Here is a 19737-nt window from a genome sequence, read left to right on the forward strand (position 1 = left end):
TTCTGGGGGAAGACTGAGGATGGGCAAGAGCTGTTGTCCTGCTCCAGCAGATAAAATGACAGAACAGCTGCAGAGCCTTCTTGTGAAGAAGTATTGAGAAGAGGATGCCCAGGAAAAGTCCTTGGCTTTGCTGAAACATCACCTGCCCCGCACAACACAACTCAGCAGCAAAAGCCTTCACCACCTGCCCAGCATCCCTGCCACACCTTTCCTCCCTTGCCTAGCATTTGATGTCTTTTGTCTTAGGAGAAAAGCACACAGAAGCTGTCATAAACATTCACCTGCCTCCTCAAGCATCAAAGAACATGGTAATGCATCCTGAGCATGGACAGAAGTCATCCACAGTGAGGGATCCCTTTAGAAGGGCTGGGAGGGATACCACAAGCCAAACTCCTTTGCAGCTCTGCCCTTCCCCATCCATTCTGTTGTCCCTCCAGCCTCACTACTCACCCGACTCCTACTCCAAGATGGAAAAGGAGAGTCTCAGTCTCTCCTCTCTCTCCTGCTTCTGTATGTTGCAGAATGGTGTGACTAAATGAGAGGTTATGAGGGTTGGGCTGAGAAAGACAGTAGGCTTGCTAAAGTCCAAAGGGCAGGGCTGTGAGGTGGGGGTGAAAGGAGGAACTCCACAGCAGGTGAACTTTGAGACCTCTATTGTTGCTACTGCATGTACAGAGAGCTGTGCTGTTGTGGTTACCTGGGAGAAAGAAAAGCTGGGTCCTGTCCAAGTATGGAGGAGCAGGAATAGAAATAAAAACACACACTGGTCTGGGCATCTCATGACAGAAGAAACCTCTGCAGTCTTCCAGCAATAACGCTGACCTGAACCATCTGCCCCATCCTTTGCTAGTCATACCAGCAGCTGTACTGGGTCCCTTCCTTGTGAAGCTGACGCCTATAGGCATGTGAATTACTACGCTGAAATTAAGGGGTCTGATTTCCTACTTTCAATTTTCTTTTCAATAGTTTGTGCAAAATACATTCAACTTATCTTACAGAACCATGGCTCTCTACTGCATACAATTTTCCATCTTCTCAAATCACTGCTACTCCGTTCTCACCCCAGCTATGGGCCCATCTGATTTCCAAAAGGCCAAGGGCTTCAGCAGCCTGGGGGAGCTGTAAAGGGTAAGGGAAGGACCACTGTGGACTGAAAAAAACTCGCATTTCGGTTATCATCTGGGAAAACACCAGAACTGAATTTTACAACTAAAAGAGTAAGATTAATCACTCTTATAGCTTGAGCACAGCAGCACCTTTGGAGGCCACAAATGAAATAAGCTCATGTCTTGTGTGGGGCAACCTAGAGAAGTTCACATACAAATCAGCTGCATTTCTACTACCTTTGCCAATTCTGAACTTCATCTAGGGAGAGAAGGCTCCAGCCTCTGTGGATCCTTCTTTTGATTACATTGATGTCAGCCAGAGGTGACGGACACCTTATCAGATCATTACCAAGAAACATTCTAAAGCCATCCCTGCCCTGGCCTCACCCAGTCACTGTCTCTCTCTACTTAGAGCAGAACTGGCTCCTGCAGTACACCTGGTCCTGAGAAGAGTGTTATTACCTTGCAGTGCTTCTTCCTTTGAATCAAAGATCTGGAGATTAAAATCACGGTCTTAAATTGCACTAACATTTTCTTCAGCTTCCTGTAACGCTTCCTAGAGGGATGTGAGATGAGAAGAATTGCTAATGAGGAAAACAGCAACAAAATTTAGGCAGACTGTGAACTCAGTTTGAGGGTGTGGGTCAAATAGAACATTAATACACTCAGCTAGTCCAGACTTGGTCTTACTGTGTTAAGCTTGGTCCTCTCATGTGTTTTCCCTTCATTTTTTAGTCTAGTTATCAGCCTTAGCACAGGCAAGTTACTGTGACAGTTTTGACAGCAGCTGTGCTTCCCCTGGAACCTCTGCTTAGTGTTGGGAACCAGGCTGGGAAGTCCCTCCTCCACCATTCCAGTAACAAGATACCCCTCACAAGAGCAGTCAGAAGCCAATACGAGGAGAGGCCTGGCCAGAGACATCCCCACCTTGCTGTCCCAGGCAAGGACAAAAGGCTGTACCTTGCCTGGCCTTTGACTCCTGACCTTGCCTGGTAACCTCGGAAGTGAGCCTGAATGATTGTGACTTTCTCCTGGAGGACACGGAGGCGCCTGTGGCGAAGGAGGCATCGGAAGTTCCTTTGCAGAGTAACAACGGCCCAAGTCTGCCTCTGGTTCCACCGCCTCTCCAGAAGCTGCCTGGCCTGCTCCTTCAGAAAGACCTGGGCAAAGGGAACAGCTGCTGACCCACAGGGAAATCAGCCTGCTTCTTTAAGAGCTGATCAATAACAAAAGCTTCTGGTTTATCTCTTTGTAGCCTTTGAGGCTCCGTGCTAAGGAAATTGTGCTCCCTCAGCTGGTGAGGGCAGGAGGTGCAGATGCAGGTGACAGAGGTGGATGCATTTGTGGAAAACAGGCAATCAGGGAGTGACGAGGGTTTGTAGGCAGGAAAGGATGAAGCCCAGATCTCCATCAAGGAATGCTGGGTAGACAGAGGAGTTGGCCATGCTACTACACCAGCCTGGAGCCTGTATCTCCTGTTTCTTCATCTGAAGTGCAAAACATCCCTGCTTTACACTTGAGACGAAGCAAAAAGGAGGTGAAAGCATGCAGTGTTCTCCTCTTTATGCAGAGCACCAAGCTGCTCCCTGTCCAATGACAGCCAGTGAACAGATGACTGGGCCTGTGCTATTAAGATGGGATTCTCTGTAGGCATCACCTTTGTTACTCCAATCTGATAGAGATCTGAGGAGTTCCCCACCACACGAGACAGCACTGCTGCACAGCCTTCCCTCTCCTCCAAGCAGCTGTGCCTTCGCCCAGCCAGGAGGCCATACCTGGAAGATGAGACATAGATATGATGGAAGCCAAGGCTGTGAATGGGGTCCTCAGAAGAGAAGAAATCACAATTTTTTGGTGCATTCATCCAGGCCTTGAATGGCTGGGTATTCCCAAGCCAGTACACCACTGTACCTGGCTAGGAATTTCTGGAATGGAAGACGGACTGGGTATCCCTCCTTTCTAATATGGATGGCCTCCAGTATCCCAGAGTGTCGCAGCTGACAAGTGACATACTCCACATCAAAGATATTTGACAGCTGCGAATATAAGGCAGAAGAAAAAAAAAAATAGAACAAGAAATAAATCAAGACAAAAGAAAGGAGACAGAAGGCACAGAATTTAGAAAGGGTCTTCTTCTATTGTTCTGTTCTTGAGTTAGATCTTGCCATGGTCTATGGGTGATGGAACACAAAACCCAACACGTCCTTTGACACCCAACTGACACTGGCTTCTTATCCTCCAGCATGTGGTCAGCTCACATGGTCACAGGAAAGCGTGAGAGACAAAGAAGGGACAAGAAATGTTTCAAGCTGTAAAATGAAGCAACTGAGTCCAAACCCCAACTGCAAAAGTATAGAGGCTGGAGAGGACTGGACTTCAAGGAACTGAGGGACTCCATAAGGAGTTCAGAGTGCTGCCCTACCTTTTTGGGATTAGGGGTGAAGCACCGAATGAACAAGACATGGCTCCTGCAAAAAAGAAGGAAGAACTTTTGGTCATCCTCTCTGCTGACCTGGGAAGATTTCACAGTCTTCTAGGTGCAGCAATCAGCCCAGTGCAGGCATAGCACCATAACAGCATCACTCACCTTCTCAGCTTGGCTGTGAGGTCCTGCAAAGACTGCTGGAATTTGGACACCAGTGTGGAGGCATGAGGCTTGAGCCCTTTGCCTCTGGCCCCCATCTCCCTTTGCTGACTATAGGCAGATTTAGCCTTCTGAAAAATGTGAGACACCATCTGCAAAAACAGGGAAATAACCAAAACTCCCTGAAGTACATGGGAAGAACAACCTCTTCTATCTGAAACAGGGGGGAGCAATCTCCCTTGCCCCTAGCAGTGACAAAAACCCAGCTGCAGTCTGTATGTTTTGTATAGAAAATGCATCAAGTGCAGGCAAAGACCACTTGCTCAATTCACAAGTGTCCTTCAGAAGAACAAAACTCATCGCAGTTTCTCCAGGTTCACCTGACACTTGATGAGGATCTTTCTGCTTCTCACGTGAAAGCCATGAGTGGCTCATTAGGTGTCTGCAGCAGACATCTTCATCCTGAACCACTACGGTACCTTGAGGCGGCTCTGAGAGAAGATATCCAGCACCTCTGGCCGCAGCAGGTCACGGTTTTTATTAAGAAACTTGTGGACCTGCAGAGGCAAAGTCTGATTTATTACACCCTTCAGACCACCAACAAGACAGGCAAACACCCCTCTTACACACAGATGGACTTGGGGCAAACAGCTGGAATGGTGAAACAAGGTGAAAGCCCTGGAGAATGAAGCTTGCTATTCCTGCTTCCACCAGAAGTGGAGGAGACAATGACTTCTGCTTTTAGGAAGAATTGCTCCTTTTCCTCTTCACGTTGCCCAGCAAGCTTTGACCCCTCACTTTTTTTTTCTGTGGCTACAGCTTTTCTGCACTTTCAGGGCTCTGAGAGAAGCTGTTGAGTAGCTGAGGCCATTATCTGTTTTGCTTCTGCCCAGAGGCAGCTTAGTTGCCTCTCCTAGTAAGGATCTCCTAATTTCTGATAAGCTGATGCTCTGGCTGGATGTGTAGTTGCAAAGAGAGGGCTTTGCTCATGGTACTCAGAGCTGGTCCAATGGGACATCCACAGGGTGCTTCTAAGCTGCCCTACTGCTCCCACTGCTCCAAGCCCCCTGCCAGCTCACCTGGTAGGTGACAGGGCCTGCATAGTGCTTCACAGTGAAGACTGGCAAAGGCAGCTTGGGCTTGGTGTACCAAGGGCTGTTTCCGTGATGGTAATGACACTTCTGGAGGAAAGTGTGGTCAGTGGCCTGTAAAGGACGTGACAAACGTTTCCTGCTGCTGCAACGTACTCAGTAGGCTGAAAAGCTGCTGTTAAACTGAAGGTAAAAGTGTCTAATACTAGTGTGAACACAGTCCCTGTTCAATCTGTGTAAGCGCCTCACCATAACCATCCTGTGAAAGCAATCACATAAGAGGAGAAGAGCTTCTCACCTGTGTCAGTGAAGTCTGGTCATCCAGGATACACAAGATGCCATGGGGTTTTGCAGCAATGAAATCCAGGCATGATTCACTGTACATCTCATAAATAGGAATCCAAGCTAGATGCTCTTGGCTGTATTCCTCCTGCACGTTAAAGACCAAACAGTCAAATCCAGCCATGCAAACAAGAACAAATGGAGGGAGTTAACAGAAGGATTTCGTTTATTCCTCAGGAAGTTAATGTTTCACTGCTGTTAGGAACTTGCCTAGAATTATCTGGTTTTGTCTTATGAAACTTCTTCTAAAGCCACTAATGATGTTCCTGATTTAAGAGAGGGGGCCTGCTAAACAAACTGATGAAGTGAAATGTAAAAGGCTTTCTTAGACTGATCAAGGCTAATAAATACATTTTTATCTCAAGGAGAGGTATGGAACATAAAATACTCTCAAACATGTTTTAAAAGTAGCAGCTCAGGTCTGGGGGCCTTGATCCTGACCAACTCACTTATAAAATCTGTAAAAGGGAGCAAGACACTAAGAAACTCCCCTTCCCTTAATTTGCCACAGAATTAGTAAAAGATATTAAATACCCAGCTCTTTCAACAAGTATTCCATAGGTACTGCTCAAGAGGGCCAGGTCTATTCAGCTTCCTGCTCCCCTGCTAAAGACTGCCTCAACTCATTCCATATGTGCTGCCCTTTCACCTGCTGGTGTAAGGTCCATTTACCTCTTCCTGGGCAATCACAGTCTGGCTGAAAAAACGCTGGAGATGCTCATTGGCAAAGTTGATGCAGAGTTGCTCTAAGCTGTTCACACCCAGATCCTGCAAAGACAAAAAGACCTCATCACTTCCAACCCACAGCCTGCCCAGAAGGTCCTGTCTTCTTGTGGATAATGCACAGCACTAAATGGTGCTGATCTGACCTGCTGGCTCAGGCAGCTTGTTTTGATCACTAAGTGTGTGTGCATGAACCTGAAAAATTCAAATCCTCTTATGTCTGGTTTTCAAGCTCTTGACATGGTTTATTGACTAGGCTGAAAAGCAAGAGGCAAGACAAATGGTGAAGGAGCACAAAGGAGAGATCTGCTCTGGATGCACACCCCCACATGTAAATGCTGAAAGCAATGGAACATATAACAGAACACACAGATTTTAACAGAAATTCTAAGTATAAAACTCACAGGTCTTGATGAGCACATACCACTTCAAGGCCCTCCTCTGCCTTATTTTTACTTACCACAAGTCTGGGAAGCCCCCAGAAGCTCACTGGGACAGACATAGATGTATGCTTGTTACAAGGGTAACAATTCCTGACCCAGAACTCTAGATGCTACCCTAACCTCAGTTTCAAAAGGTAACACCTTGCAGGGCCCTTGCTTACAAAATTATATGCACTACCTCTGTCCCTGGCCTGATCCAAAGCCTAATGGATTAAGGGGAATCTCTCCAGAAACTTCTGTGAATTCTGGATTTGTCCCTGTTCAGGCTGGGAATAACAGAAAAGCAGGATATGCTGAATCATGTGAGAAGAAATAAACTGTAAATGTTAGTGTTAACATACCTCCAGCTTTTTCCAAGTCTTTGGGAATAAATGGGAGCAGTTAGATTAAAAGTACATTAAAAGTGGTTTTCTTGCTTCTCTCAGTAGTAGCATCAAGAGTAATTAAAACGTGATTTATTAAGAATTATCTCATTCAGCTCACTTCATCAGTACAGAAGGTTTATACCAGGTATTTTTCTGGGTTGGGTCCATCAAAGCAGGTTGATGCATGATCTGGCTCCTCAAACCACTGATGAACACCAGAACACAGGCTGCAGGGAAAGGAGTCTGAGCTGCTTTTTCCAGGAATTTGTGTCAAAGTGAATATTCTAAGAAACTTCTGGTGGTTTTGTCAAACCTTCTTCAGGTGATAATCAAACCATGGAGTTAAAATCTCCATGTGTCCTTTCAGCTAACTTGGTTTCTAAATTCCAGTATACTTGATGAAAGATAGTTTTGATATGTATTTAATACAGTATATGAGCTAATTCAGTGGATGGACCAAGCTGGTTGAAATCTTGGTTTCATTCTGATTTAAAACTAAACCATTTTCCTCTTCCTCTGAATGACAGAACCAAAGCAAGCAATGTTCACAATCTGTGCAGCACCATACTGATCTGTTCATGCAAAGGTATCAAATGTGCAACACTGACATGGTGGGAGCATCAGAAACCACTCTGAGATGAGATTGTTAATTGCCTACAATGGTTAGGACACCGCTTACACACCAGGACTACCCAGTTCTATGTACTTTGGGATTCTACCTGTGCCTCACAGCTGTGGAAGACTATTGACTCCTCCAGGTGTTAATCCACAACAATCTACAGTAAAAGTGCTAAATAGCATCCCAAAGGAGCACTTCTCTACTGCCTCTGAAAAAAAGTAGCCTGCTGAATGCAGACATCTACATGGTACAATTACTGTCTCTTTTCTGGGGGGGAAAAAAAAAAAAAAAGAAGAAGAAACAGAACACCATAAAGAAAACCCACCCATCAGCTACCCTCTCATTCCTGGCAGTGACTGAGGAGAATCAGCACATGCACTTGCAGCCCACAAAATATCAAAAGAATAGGAAAAGCAACCTCAAACCCCTGTATGTCCACAATGCCCAGGGCACAGTCCGATTCCCAGGGAGCCAGCCACTCATTGATCCTCAGCAGCAGCCACTCAAAGAGCAGGTAATAGAGAGTCTTGGCAATGGAGTCCCTGAGTAGGACAGGGGAGTAAAACCAATTACTGCAGAGCCCTTTGGGTGCATCTCACCAACCCAGACAACAGCAGAAGTCACCTGGCTTCGATGGCTCCTTCTACAGACAGAGGGGTGAAGATCCGATCATAAGATGTCACCTGGATACATAAAGAGCCTGAATTTACTATTATCTCAGAAACACTTTTTTTTTTTCAAATCCCCAGGGAAGACAGCCTGGTTAATAAATAGCCACATTTCAGGGTAGGAGGCTGCTGGCCAGAAGCCACCTCATGTCAGAAAAGAACCCTCCTAGATGTGAGTTCTGCCATCTTTACAGAACTGCCTTAAGGGATCCAGCTCATCCCCTTACTGATCCAGCACAGCAATCTGCTGTTACGTCCCAGATTTTGGATCTCATAAGGAGGTGGCTCTTCTGCTGACAGAGCATTTGGCTGGGGCATTCCATGCTTCAGGATGCATGAGAAATGACCAAAAAGGTACTCACAGTTACACGGTGAGTGACAGCACTTTGGAGGAAATCCGCTGAGACATGCAACAAATTGGCCACAATCTGAATCTCAGTGTCACTGGCAATGGCTGCATGTTCATAAGATTCTTTCTAAATAATGAAGAACAACAACAGATTCAGCTACAGATGGGATACTAAGTTCTACTAGTCTTAATGTTCTCAACAGAACCTAATCTCACAGAGCTGGTCACAGCCTGGGAGAAACATCAAATTCATTTTGGTTCCTTAAAGAGCCACCCAAGCTCTATGGACCTTTGGTTGCCTCCCATTTTCTGTCCCTGCCTAGATCAGTCTAGAGCCTAATATCAAAAGAACAGAATAGTCTTCAAAGGATGTAATCTTCAGTCAAGAATAACGTCCCCAGTCCCATTAGACAGGCTAACAGCACAAATATCCCCATTCCCAAGCTGCCAAGGGTTGGTGTACCTCATAGGAGGTAAAGCAGATATTCCCCAGCTGCAGAATGGCGGCCAGGACAGCCCAGGTGGAGGTCAGCTGGTCATCAGAGAGGCTGATTCCCTCCAGAGCTTGCACCAGCACCAGAAAGTCCTGACTGTCCTCCTTCCCCAGGATCTCACAGGCTCTGCCCTGAGAGGATAGGGATAGATAATTGTGGTCAGTCCCTTTCGCCCCAGGCTGGAGCTGAGCTCCCAGCAGCAATCTTCAGAGTGGTTGGATGTTTTAGGGACTGGAGGAATCTGAAATGGAAAGACCAAAGACACCACTAGTGGGAGCTCAGCACTCATGACAGACCAGTCTCTTTCCTCTCTGGACTTTGTGAGAGTAAGATCTCTCTAGTCTACACATGCTAAGTTTTCATTATGGTTCCAGTACAGGTTTCTGTGCACCTAAAGAATCATCCTGGCCTCACCCACCTCTGCCACAGGGCTTCACTACAACAGAGGCATATCATTCTTATTCTTCTCGTGCTTCTTCTACAAGAGGACGCTCCCCATAACTGCCTGTGACCCTAAAGTTCATGGAAGTCCTGGGTCAAGGGGGTCTGTAGAACCTATCTGTGTATGAGGGCATTCTGTGACAAAAGTTTCTAGCTGATTGCTGGATTCAGGTAAGGACAAGAATGAGGTCCAGACAGCCCTTCAGCTTCTCCTTGCCAAGACCAAGATCCAGGAGAGACTTTTGGCAGTCTCTGCTAGATTTATGCACAATCTGATCTTTTTCCTTTTTCTTTGCAGCATGCTGAAGACACTCCTGCTAGCTACCAACCTGAAGAGTTTCATTTACAATACAGATCCCTTGCCAACTAGGAATGTTACCCCATTAACAGATGGACCTTTAATGCACTCCATCCTTGAGTCATTAATAGTACTTGTCCATTCCTTGCCTGAAGTAAAGATGGTAGCAATTATTTGTCAAGGATTCCTCACATGACCACAGCTGCTGTAAAGAGTTTGCCCACCTGGTAAAGCTGACCCACACAGCCAAAATGGGAAAGATATCTTGATATTGCTGTGAACTCCCTGAGTATAGAAAACATTCTTAAACAGAAGACACCCCACTCAAAGGTGATAGCTTGCCATAAGTCTGGCAAACAATTTTCCAAGTTAAATAGATTGTAATAGCAGTACCTTTCAGTGGTTTAAAATAGCCACCCATTGACTCAACCACTGAAGCAAACGTTTTGAGGAAGGAAGAAATGTCCCCTGCTCTTTTCAGTCCCACAATAACTTGCAAATGCAAGGAAAGGCAACGAGAAAAGCATTCCTTTACCACAGGGTGGAGCCGTGGGCCTACACGATGACCGCTTTTTTAAAAAGCTTTCTTTGGGAGCAGAAGGGGCCTGAAAGGTGAGGAAAAGCTCACATAAGGGACAAAGGTAGTCCTTTTTAGGGCAGGTGTGAGACAGAGCAGAGCAGACTTTACATAGTCCTGTGAGGGACACATCAAGAGGGAAGCAAAGTTATCAGGTGCCTCAGTAACCAAACCGAAGTGATGCCTTGGCCATTTCATGCTTTGGCACTGCAGAGCATCATCTTCTCACTCACCTGATTCAGGTAAAAGTAAGACTCTGCCTCTTGCAAGTACAGCTCCTCTTTCTGCTCCACAGGCAGCCCAGCCAGCAACTCATAAAACACGTGGTAGTTCCTCTCACCATGGGCCTGACAGGGAACACAATTCATAGAGCTGAATCATATCCAGTTCCAAAATCGTAGAGCATACATGCTGCCACAACCAAAACACTCAAAGAGCAGGACACTGAAACTCTGAGGTCAGCAAAAGGAGGCCAGAAGCCACCCAAGAACTACTTCATTCAAAAATTTTCCAGGGTTTCTCACTGACACCTTAAAAGCACTCCATTTGAGAGCAGTGCCTTTCACATGGCTCCAATATTCAATCTTTTCCACACTCCAGACATCAAGAAAAATCAGTTGAAGAAAGATTTAATTCTCATTAATCCCTAATAAGTGGCTTAATTCAACCTGTTTGAGACAAAGCAACCTCCTGTTTTATTCAAATAAAACAAGTGAACACTTTGTGCTACACAGAGGGGACATATTTCTTGCTAACAGAAGAAAAAGGAGGCAGTCCTCAGACTTACTCCCATCTGTGTTGTTTAACAGTGAATTTAAGGTTAAATATGAATAAAGGAGAAAGAGACCCCTCTAGGACGGAGGGTCTCATTGGTCCTCACCTGAAATACCACACGAGACTTCTCCAGCAGGTACTGGGAGACAGATGTTCCCACCACGATGCCACTGAGCATAAGACAACAAGAGAACCTGTCAGAAGCCAACTACAGGTTTTCTGTAGATCCATTTCTCTGAGTGTTTAGCAGAGGGAGCTGTTGCTCGGAAACAAGGGTATGACCTGACCAACTTGGTTTGAATTTTGAAGTTTTCCAGCACTCATGTTCTGTATCAGGCAGAGAAAATGGGTAAGAAAAATACAGATTCGATTCTGGGTTCTGAAGAGCCTCCAGGGTACAAAGGAACTTGGACTTGAAAGATCCTCACAGGATATGTTCTGGAAACTGTCCAGGGAATATGCCACGCCCCTTCCCTTCAGCCATATCTGATGCATTACCACCCCCTCATGTCAGCTTACCCACCCATTTCATATGTCAGGCTGACAGCCTGCAGGGATAGGGAGCACCTTTTTGGTTTGGAATTTAATTGCATCTTGCACAAAGTGATCCTGGACCAAAACCAGGATGTTCAAATGCTACAGCAACAGTGGGCCGTGCAGCCAGCAGCCTGGAGTCAAACTGCATCCAAGGATCTATAAGACTCTAAGCCTGTCGTGTGTCCTGTGCAGATCAGACAGATGTGTAATGAAGGGCTGAATTAGTGGGCACCTGAATATGTACAATTGATTTGAGAAGAGTCAATACTGCTTATGCAAAAGGACATCCTGCATCAAAAACCTTCTGGAGTCGTTTGAAGGGAATGACAAATTTGCAGATAAGAATGACCTAAGGGATATATTTTGCCACGTGAATTTCCAGAAAGGTTTTGGCAAAGTTGTGGGACTTTCAGGGAAACCAAGCAACCACAGTATAAGAGGGAAGGTCCTGATGTGGGTAGGAGTAAATGGCTAATCCTCTTAACAGTGGGAGGCAACCACCAGAGTTCCACAGTGTCGGTGCTCTGACCCGTGAGTGTAACTCAAGGTTTGATAAGTGACATAAAGGAGGAACTGAACAGCAATGTGACAAAGATTCCTGATTGTATGAAATTATTCAAGGCAGTGAGGGTGAAGGCCAATTGTGAATAAATGCAGGCAGCCCTTAGGATACCAAGCGAGTGAGCAAGAAAATGGTGCATGAAATTCACTGCCGGTGGATGTAAAGTGATGCACACAGGCCAAAGTAATCCCAGCTTCATGTATAAACTGACAGGCTCTGAGTTAACCACTGAGACTGGGGGGTTATGATAGACAGTTCTGTGAGAATATCAGCTTGGTGCTTGGCAACAGTCATACAAACAAAGAAAGAAAGAAAACAGAAGTTAGAAAGAAGGCAGGTTCAAAACAGAAAAGGTGTTTTCCCCAGAACCGGTTAGACCTGTAGAACACTTGCCAGAGACTGTTGCAGCAGCATGAAGTTTATAGGAGTCCAGGAGGAAACTGGAAAACCACAAGAGTCTCAGAAAAACTCCTGAGCTGCTGCAAACAGTTAAGAGTTAACAGAGTGTCAAGGAAAAGCATTGTATGTATTTGGCCTGTTCTTACTGTTGCCTCAGTGAATGCTTGTGGCCAGTGTTGGAGACACAACGTTGTATTAGATGGCTCCTTGCTATAAAACAGTTCAGTTATTCTTATGTTCTTAATTTTTTCACCCATCTTGAGAGGTAAAGATCAGTTCTTTTGTGGAGGAAACTTAAAAGCAAAACAGGGGAGTAAATTCACCCTGTTCCTATCCTGATGATAACAAGAGAGTAGGGGAGGGAGGGCTGTTGCATGAGCTCTAAGCACAGCTAGACCTTTTCTCACCCAAACACCCGTTGACAGTTGGGAAGGACAGCATCCCAAGATACTACTTTTACTCACTGTTGCAGATGGACATTCAGAAGCTTTCCAAAACGACTTGAGTTGTCATTAAGGATGGTTCTGGCATTCCCAAAACTCTCCAGGATGGGTAGGACATTGCAGGGCTTGAAGAAGAGATCGACAGAACACTTCAGTAGCAATCACAGGTCCTTAAACCCAAAAGGGACTATTAATTTGGTAACAGTAAAAGGTAACTGCTTGTTTGAAAACAAAAAAAAAAAAAAAAAGGGGAGGGGTGGAGTTTCACTGAAATAATTCTTGCCTGGGTAAAGAGTATCTTTTTAAAGTTATTTTGTCTTCATTACCTCTAGGAACAAACAAGTTGCTTTGTGAGCTCTTGACCTTCACTGCTATGATCTTTCACTTTGCTTCTGCCCTGTGTTTGTTCAGATTCACCTCCCAGACACTGCTACAAGGTCTCTAAGGCAGGTTTCATCTCTCTGTTCAAACAGACACAGCACTCTGTACAGCATCAGGGCTCCCAGATACCAAAATACAAAACGAGTACATCAGCTGTCCTCATGGCTTTATGGGAGCTTCACTGTGAACCACAAGCCACCCAAAGTCCAGCTCAGTTAAACAGGAAAAAAGAAATAACATAAAGAGTATGTCCTCTTTGCCCTGTCTTTGGCTCCTACTCCTTGCCTAAGCAGCACAGCATAAAACCAATCTTAGTTGCCTCTCACCTGTCTGATCCTGTGGCTGTCTGATCTCTGGTACAGCATGGTCAGGTACTGCACAATTGCTTTGGCAGCTTCTGTTTTACCTGATCCACTGTGTCCACTGGAGGAACAAGATGTAAGAAAGATGGCACAAACCAGAATTACCTATTTTAGACATATCAGAGGACCTATTACAGTAATCAGTGGAGCTGTACAGGTTTACAACAAATGAAGATCTATTATGTATTGTTTGAAACACTGAGACAACTTGACAAAATAAGCCCAAATGAGCTACCACTGTGGAATGCCAAACGCCTTCTTTTCCACTGCTACAAACTGGTGTGAAGCTAACTTCAAATTGTATCTGCACAGAGTAAAATAAAAATCCATCTTATTCACATTCTCTACTGACAGCCTTCATATAAGAGCCAGAACGATAAACTTATGGGCAGTGAAATACAAAGATGAAAGTCTTACAGAAAGAAGTTAAGAAGCCTTTGAGGAAAGACCTTGTGTTTCCTACCTGATGACAACACACTGCTCTTGCTCGGATGACTGGGATAGCCTGTAGGCCAGTTCTGCTATGGCAAAGACGTGGCTAGATGAACAGGAAGAAAACCCCAGTTAACTGACCTCACATTCTTACCTCCCAAATACAACACCAAAAGGTTAGTCACTGGTGATCTACACTAGAGATGGGCCAGTATCTTGAACCAGGGGAAATCAGAGGTTTTTTCTTTGCTGACATCAGGTTAATACTACTGTTACAAGGTATTGCAAAGTTCAGGCTCTGCCAAGATCTCTTCAGCCTGACCTGGGTAATGCTGGGTGCCATGGCCTTTAATATAAGGGACACCAGGAGTATGACCTGCACCAGAGGAACCAGCCTACACTACTAGCTCTTGCAGGGCTGCATATACTGCCAGAACTTCTCAGGTACAGTCCCAGCAGGCATTGAATTAAAAACCTTCAAGCAATACCGAAGAAATTTGACCTAAAGTGCTTAGCTCTGTAGCATTACACATCCAAGCAACTACAGCTTTGCCAAATGGATTGTTCACTTCCTGTGGCATTCATCTTGCTCTATCAGACAGCTGTAGGAAAATAAAATACTTCCCTGGAGCACAAACCAAAGAGAGTATAGGGAGGTATTTGAGAAAGTGAAACAAGTGAAACATACGGGGCATTCAAAGAGAAAGTCCCTTGGTGGTACTGGGTAGCCACATCTTCAGAGTAGATACTGAGGTCTTTGAAAGGATTCACAGAAACCAAAATTTGCCCAATGTAAGTCTAGGACAAAAATAAGAAAAAAAAATGTGGTGATTTCTTCAAATTTTCTGAATGAGAAATGCAACCAAATGCATATATTAATGTAAGGATTAAAAAGAATTTTCAGGGAATGCTGTCTATTCTGTCTATACTGCCAGCCTGTTCAGGTCCTTCTAGAGACCCACAATTTTTACTCAGAACTGCTTTCCTAAGACAAGAGACTTCCACTAGGAGCAGCTGAGGCTAGAACTGAAGCCAAGTATACTCATGAGTTGGCAGCAAATAACAAAATTAAAGAGAAACTCTGAGACTTTCAGATTTTACCGCAAATAATTCATGCTACTAATTTTCTGAGCAAAAGCAGTGTGAGTATCCTTATCACTATTCTCTGACTGAGCTCTTGGTGCATTATTAAAGCTTGATGGAATGATAGAAATTTTCTCCTAATTGTTCAGAATGAATAAGCACTGAAGGAAAAAAAAAAACAAAGAACAAACCACCACCCATACATAAATAAGATTGCGATGGAACCTCTTCTTCAGGCACAGCAGAACGGAGCTCTCACAGACTTCCCTACAAACAGAGGAAAGCACTTGTCAGCCATACACTTCACTTGCACATGTTACTATTAACCCTTCTGCCCTCCCAAGGATTTTGTAGGAGGCTCAGATCTGAAAACATTCACTGCCTTCATGTGGTTCCAATATGTCCTGGATTCAACACATTAGAGAGCAAGGCAGCCAAAGCTCAGAACATCCATCCTGTTCCTCTATTTGTGATCACACCTCCTTGCACACAGCACAACATCTCAGCAGGATGGCAAGGGTAGAAGGTGCAAGACATGCCTGAGAAGCAGAGTTAGGTGCTTCTCTTTCAACAGCAATGAACCCAGGATTTAAAACCTGTTAAAGATGTAGGGCCTGAATTTGCCATAGCTGAAGGCAATGAGAGTCGCTAAAGCCACAGATGCCAGTGTCAGTCGGCAAACAACACAGAAATGTGCCTCTTATCCTGCAGGTCTTCCTCACCTACCACCTACTTCATGCCACAAGAATGATATGCCAGATTCTCAGCTGTGTCCCCTCTGCAACACCACAAAAGTCACATCAGCCTCTAAACCTCCTTTGCCCTACCCATAAGTATATTTTGGTTTCTTAGAACCCATTTCAGGACTGGAAATCATTTGACAGGAGAGGTAGAGTTCCCTGGCTGCATCTGTGAAAGTCTGCTAACTAGGATGAGCTGTTCTCTCTGGTATGTGACTGCAGAGATTCAATGTGCTCTCTCTGCAGCAGAGCTTGGGGAGACACTGTAGACAACAGTCAGAAGTTCCCCCTGCAGCTCTGCTCATCCGTGTGTCATTCGGTGGAGCTCCATAACTCAAGCAGTGCACTTGAGTCTCTTAGCTTCACCATGGAGCATCAGTTACTCAGCTATGATCACATCAAATTAATTCTATTTTCTCACATGATAGCCAAGTATATAGAATGTGTTTGCTGTTGTTGAGCCAACAGTAGCTTTGAAGGATAACAAGCAAGTTCCTGTGACCTTTAGTTAGCTGCAGAATACCACCGACAACACATACTCGAGTCTGGTTAGATCTTCAATCTCCTCAACTTCCACACAGTGGTCTTCATGCACGTACACCTGCAATGCATAGGTACATTACTGAAAATCAGGAGAAGTTCAGCTTCATTCCAGTACTGGAGACAACACCTGTACCTGTTTCTGCATGAATTCCATCTCTAGCATGTTGTCAGCGATGTCTTCTGCCTCCCACTGATCCGTGCAGACCTTCACCACATGGCTATTGGCCAGATGCGGGTCCTTGTAGATGGCCCATTTGCTTAGGTTCTCAACAGTCAGTGGTGGCAGCAGCAATTCAGAGCTCAGCCATGCTGCAGGATCACACTCCTGAGCCTGCTGCTGAGACCAGTGAACACAAGGTGTGACTATGGACCCTGCAGTCTGGAGGACACCTGAACCCTCTTTGACATCTACCTCACTGGAATAATCTGATGTAGATATTGGATCCTCTTCTTGACAAGGAAGGAAGCCCTGTTCACTGTTTCTATGAGGGCTTTGATACATCAAATATCTGGGAAGGTCACATTTGAACCTGCAGCCCTGTTGCACAGGCATCACAGATTTTCCATCTGATAGAGATCTCAGTTTCTCTAGGGAATAACCATTCCCAGAGTCCCTGGATAAGGAGCTCTTTGTCTTAACCATGCTGTGGACTCTGGGGAATACTATGGCAAACCTGGCATCAGAAGCATTGTTGTTCTCCTCATCCAAGCTAAGTAAGTACGGAAAGGAACTGGTTCCATGAAAAGGGGAATCACCAGAAGGCAAATCAAAGTAGGCCACTTCTTCTGCCACTTCAGCACCACCTTTCCCCTCCACTAATGGAGGAGAAGATTCTTTGTCACCTAGCTCAGCCTTCCCCAACTGTCCAGCTGCACCAGGGAAGGCTTTGCCAGAACGACCAATCCACCCAGCAGTGCTCACAATCTGGATTGCCACTCTGCTTCTGAACCCAAAAGATTTGCTGCTTTTCTCCTTCTTCCTAAATTTCTTCAAGATCCAATTTGAAATACTAATTGCACGTGCCACGCTGAGCAGGCGAACTTTCAGGCTTGCTTTCTTGGCAGGTTTTTGACCAAGCCAGCTGGTGACTTTTCTAAAAGCAGAATGGGTGTGCAAGTACTTGGATGCTTTCTCATCATGCACATTTTCTGAAGATGCCTCTGCAACCGTTTCTGTTTCTTTTTTTGCCTCTAAGGTCTGGTCTGAACTCAATTTAACTTTTCCAATAATTTTCCCGACTTTCTTCTTCTTGTCAAGGAGCTGCTTATCAGATGATTTTTTGGTAATAGTGGAGCAGCTTGAAATAGCCGAAAGATTTAATCTTTTCTCTCCAAAACTCTGAGCTATCTTATGTTCTTTCTGTATACTGAGGGTTTCTAGAGTCATGGGTTTTGAACAGATGCTTTCAACATTTTTCAGGTCAGAGTTGGTTTCCAAAGCCATCTGGACAGGATTTGGTTTACAGCTTGTTAATAGTTTAGACTCAGCATTTTTAGGTTTGCTTTTCAAACTGAGAGGGATTTGGGATTGAGAAGAGCGTTTCTTTGTAAGCATCATCACTGCTAACTCCTGCTTGCCACAGTCTGATGAACTGTCCCTCTGTATATCTTCTAGCACTTTACTTTGTTCTGCAGTCTCACACCTCCCAGATTTCTCTTTCAAGGTCATCTGCTGCTTGGAGAGCAGAGGGCTATCTTCCAGTGAGCTACCTTCTTCATTCACCTTCTCCTCCTCTTCAGTTCCTCGAAGTACCTTGCCAAGGTGAACGTGGAGTTTTGCTTTCACAGCACCGGGCAGCGGTTGTTTTGTTGTATCTTCTTCTCCTTTGGCAGTGTTCTCTTCAGTGCTGTTCTCCCCATTGCTGTCAGAATTGTCATGTGCATCTTTTGACATATCTTGAACTTTGTCATTTTCTAAAATATTTTCCTTGCTAGCTTCACTACTGTCGGTTTGTCTGCTCCTAAGACTTTTAAGTTTGGATCCTGAAATGCTTACATCATCCCCTTCCTCACTGCTCTCAACTGGAATAGATCTTGGTTGTCTCGGCATGACATCTTGCTTCTTTATTTTCTCCCCTGCCTCCAATCCTGCAAAGTCAGTGCCTTCACCCTCAGATTCATTCCTTCCATCTGTGGTCACCTGCTCCCTTCCAATTTCACTAGATGCTCCACTGCTTTCATCAAGCAGTTCCTTGTAGCCTTTTCCTTCAGCCACAGGAGGATCTTTGAGCATGGCTTCTTTCTCACTGATGCTGTCTTCCTCTGAGAAACTATTTTTCTCTTCACTGTCTGCAACACTTTCCACTACAGCCTCTTTTGTACCTTTTCTATGGGTCCAATGCCCTTTGCTGCTGGAGTCAGAGCAAGAGTTACTGGAGATTTCCAGGGTATTTTCTTCTGCACTTTGAGTGACAACAATCCTGGTATGTTTTCCAGCTTGCTTTTCCCCAGTTCTCTCATCTTTTCCCTGTGCCATACTGCCCAGGGATTGAGAGCCTGACTTCCGCTCAGAAGCTTCCTCAAAGCCATGATTCTTGTTGTGCTTTTCCCTGGGCCTGGCATTGTGTGTCTTCTGTGGCAAGTCATGTTTCTGAGGGGAGCCTTCAACACTTTGCACTGCAATTGACTTTACAGACTCTGACTCAGTGACTTTTTCACTAACAGCAGGAAGCTTTTCACACTTCTTTTTAAAACTGTGCTTCTTACTGTTTGTGGTGGCTTTTCCCTCCTTATCACTACTATCCTCACTTTCTCGCCCTGATGTCATTCCCTGTTGCTTGCAGGACTGCCCTTTTTTCCCCTCCAACTTGGACACTAACTGTTGTCCATTTTTTCTCCCCAGAACAGATTCTCTTTTATCATTTCTCTTGTGGGCTCTTTTTTCCTGCGATACCTTTTTGTGGCCATTTTCTTTGCTCCCCTGAAGTCTTTCTAGCCTCTGGCTTTTTAAGGGTTCTCCTTCAAGGGTGTCATCTTGTTCAGGTAATGACTCCTTGCCCTTCATCTGGCCTTTACTCTTCTCGTCCCACTGTCTCCCGCAGTGGATCTTTGAATGTCCTGGGGAGCTTGCCTTTTTCTCACAATTCAACACTTTCTCTTTTCCAAACTTTTTGTGCCGAGTCTTAGATCTGGAAGGAGGCATTTTCCCAGTGTTTAAGAGTATGTGAGGACGTAATTCACCTGTGAAAGGAAACATTGGGGATTTTGCTGTGAGCCCAGATCCTCCTAAACAGTAATTTATCTCAATTCTATAGAACCAAACAGGTGTTTGCAGAACCATACCTGTGCAGCTGAGGAGTGCCAAGCCAGCTGTCCTGCTCCAGGTTAATCTTGGTTTTATTTTGTCATGAATCACCCTTATTTTCTTCTTTTACCAGGACT

At 45.0% G+C, this 19737-nt stretch overlaps 1 protein-coding gene across 1 annotated transcript in view; it reads right to left on the minus strand.

Annotated features, from left to right (window-relative positions):
- The window catches only part of MYO15A (myosin XVA), a 43368-nt gene extending 23870 nt beyond the window's left edge, over window positions 1-19498 (minus strand). The window contains exons 1-22 of the mRNA XM_008949504.1: window positions 16490-19498; window positions 16353-16414; window positions 15277-15340; window positions 14679-14788; window positions 14022-14096; window positions 13523-13619; window positions 12837-12940; window positions 10981-11044; window positions 10334-10447; window positions 8754-8915; window positions 8304-8417; window positions 7898-7956; window positions 7692-7815; window positions 5796-5891; window positions 5080-5211; window positions 4770-4895; window positions 4170-4247; window positions 3694-3842; window positions 3529-3574; window positions 3018-3142; window positions 2764-2881; window positions 2067-2266 (exon numbers count right to left, since the gene is read on the minus strand). Coding sequence (XP_008947752.1) covers window positions 2067-2266; window positions 2764-2881; window positions 3018-3142; window positions 3529-3574; window positions 3694-3842; window positions 4170-4247; window positions 4770-4895; window positions 5080-5211; window positions 5796-5891; window positions 7692-7815; window positions 7898-7956; window positions 8304-8417; window positions 8754-8915; window positions 10334-10447; window positions 10981-11044; window positions 12837-12940; window positions 13523-13619; window positions 14022-14096; window positions 14679-14788; window positions 15277-15340; window positions 16353-16414; window positions 16490-19498 — 5228 coding nt within the window. The remainder of the gene's footprint in view (window positions 1-2066; window positions 2267-2763; window positions 2882-3017; window positions 3143-3528; window positions 3575-3693; window positions 3843-4169; window positions 4248-4769; window positions 4896-5079; window positions 5212-5795; window positions 5892-7691; window positions 7816-7897; window positions 7957-8303; window positions 8418-8753; window positions 8916-10333; window positions 10448-10980; window positions 11045-12836; window positions 12941-13522; window positions 13620-14021; window positions 14097-14678; window positions 14789-15276; window positions 15341-16352; window positions 16415-16489) is intronic.
- Window positions 19499-19737: the final 239 nt, after the last annotated feature.

This window comes from Merops nubicus, unplaced genomic scaffold (genome assembly GCF_000691845.1).
Source record: "Merops nubicus isolate BGI_N331 unplaced genomic scaffold, ASM69184v1 scaffold16701, whole genome shotgun sequence".
Classification (NCBI taxonomy): domain Eukaryota; kingdom Metazoa; phylum Chordata; class Aves; order Coraciiformes; family Meropidae; genus Merops; species Merops nubicus.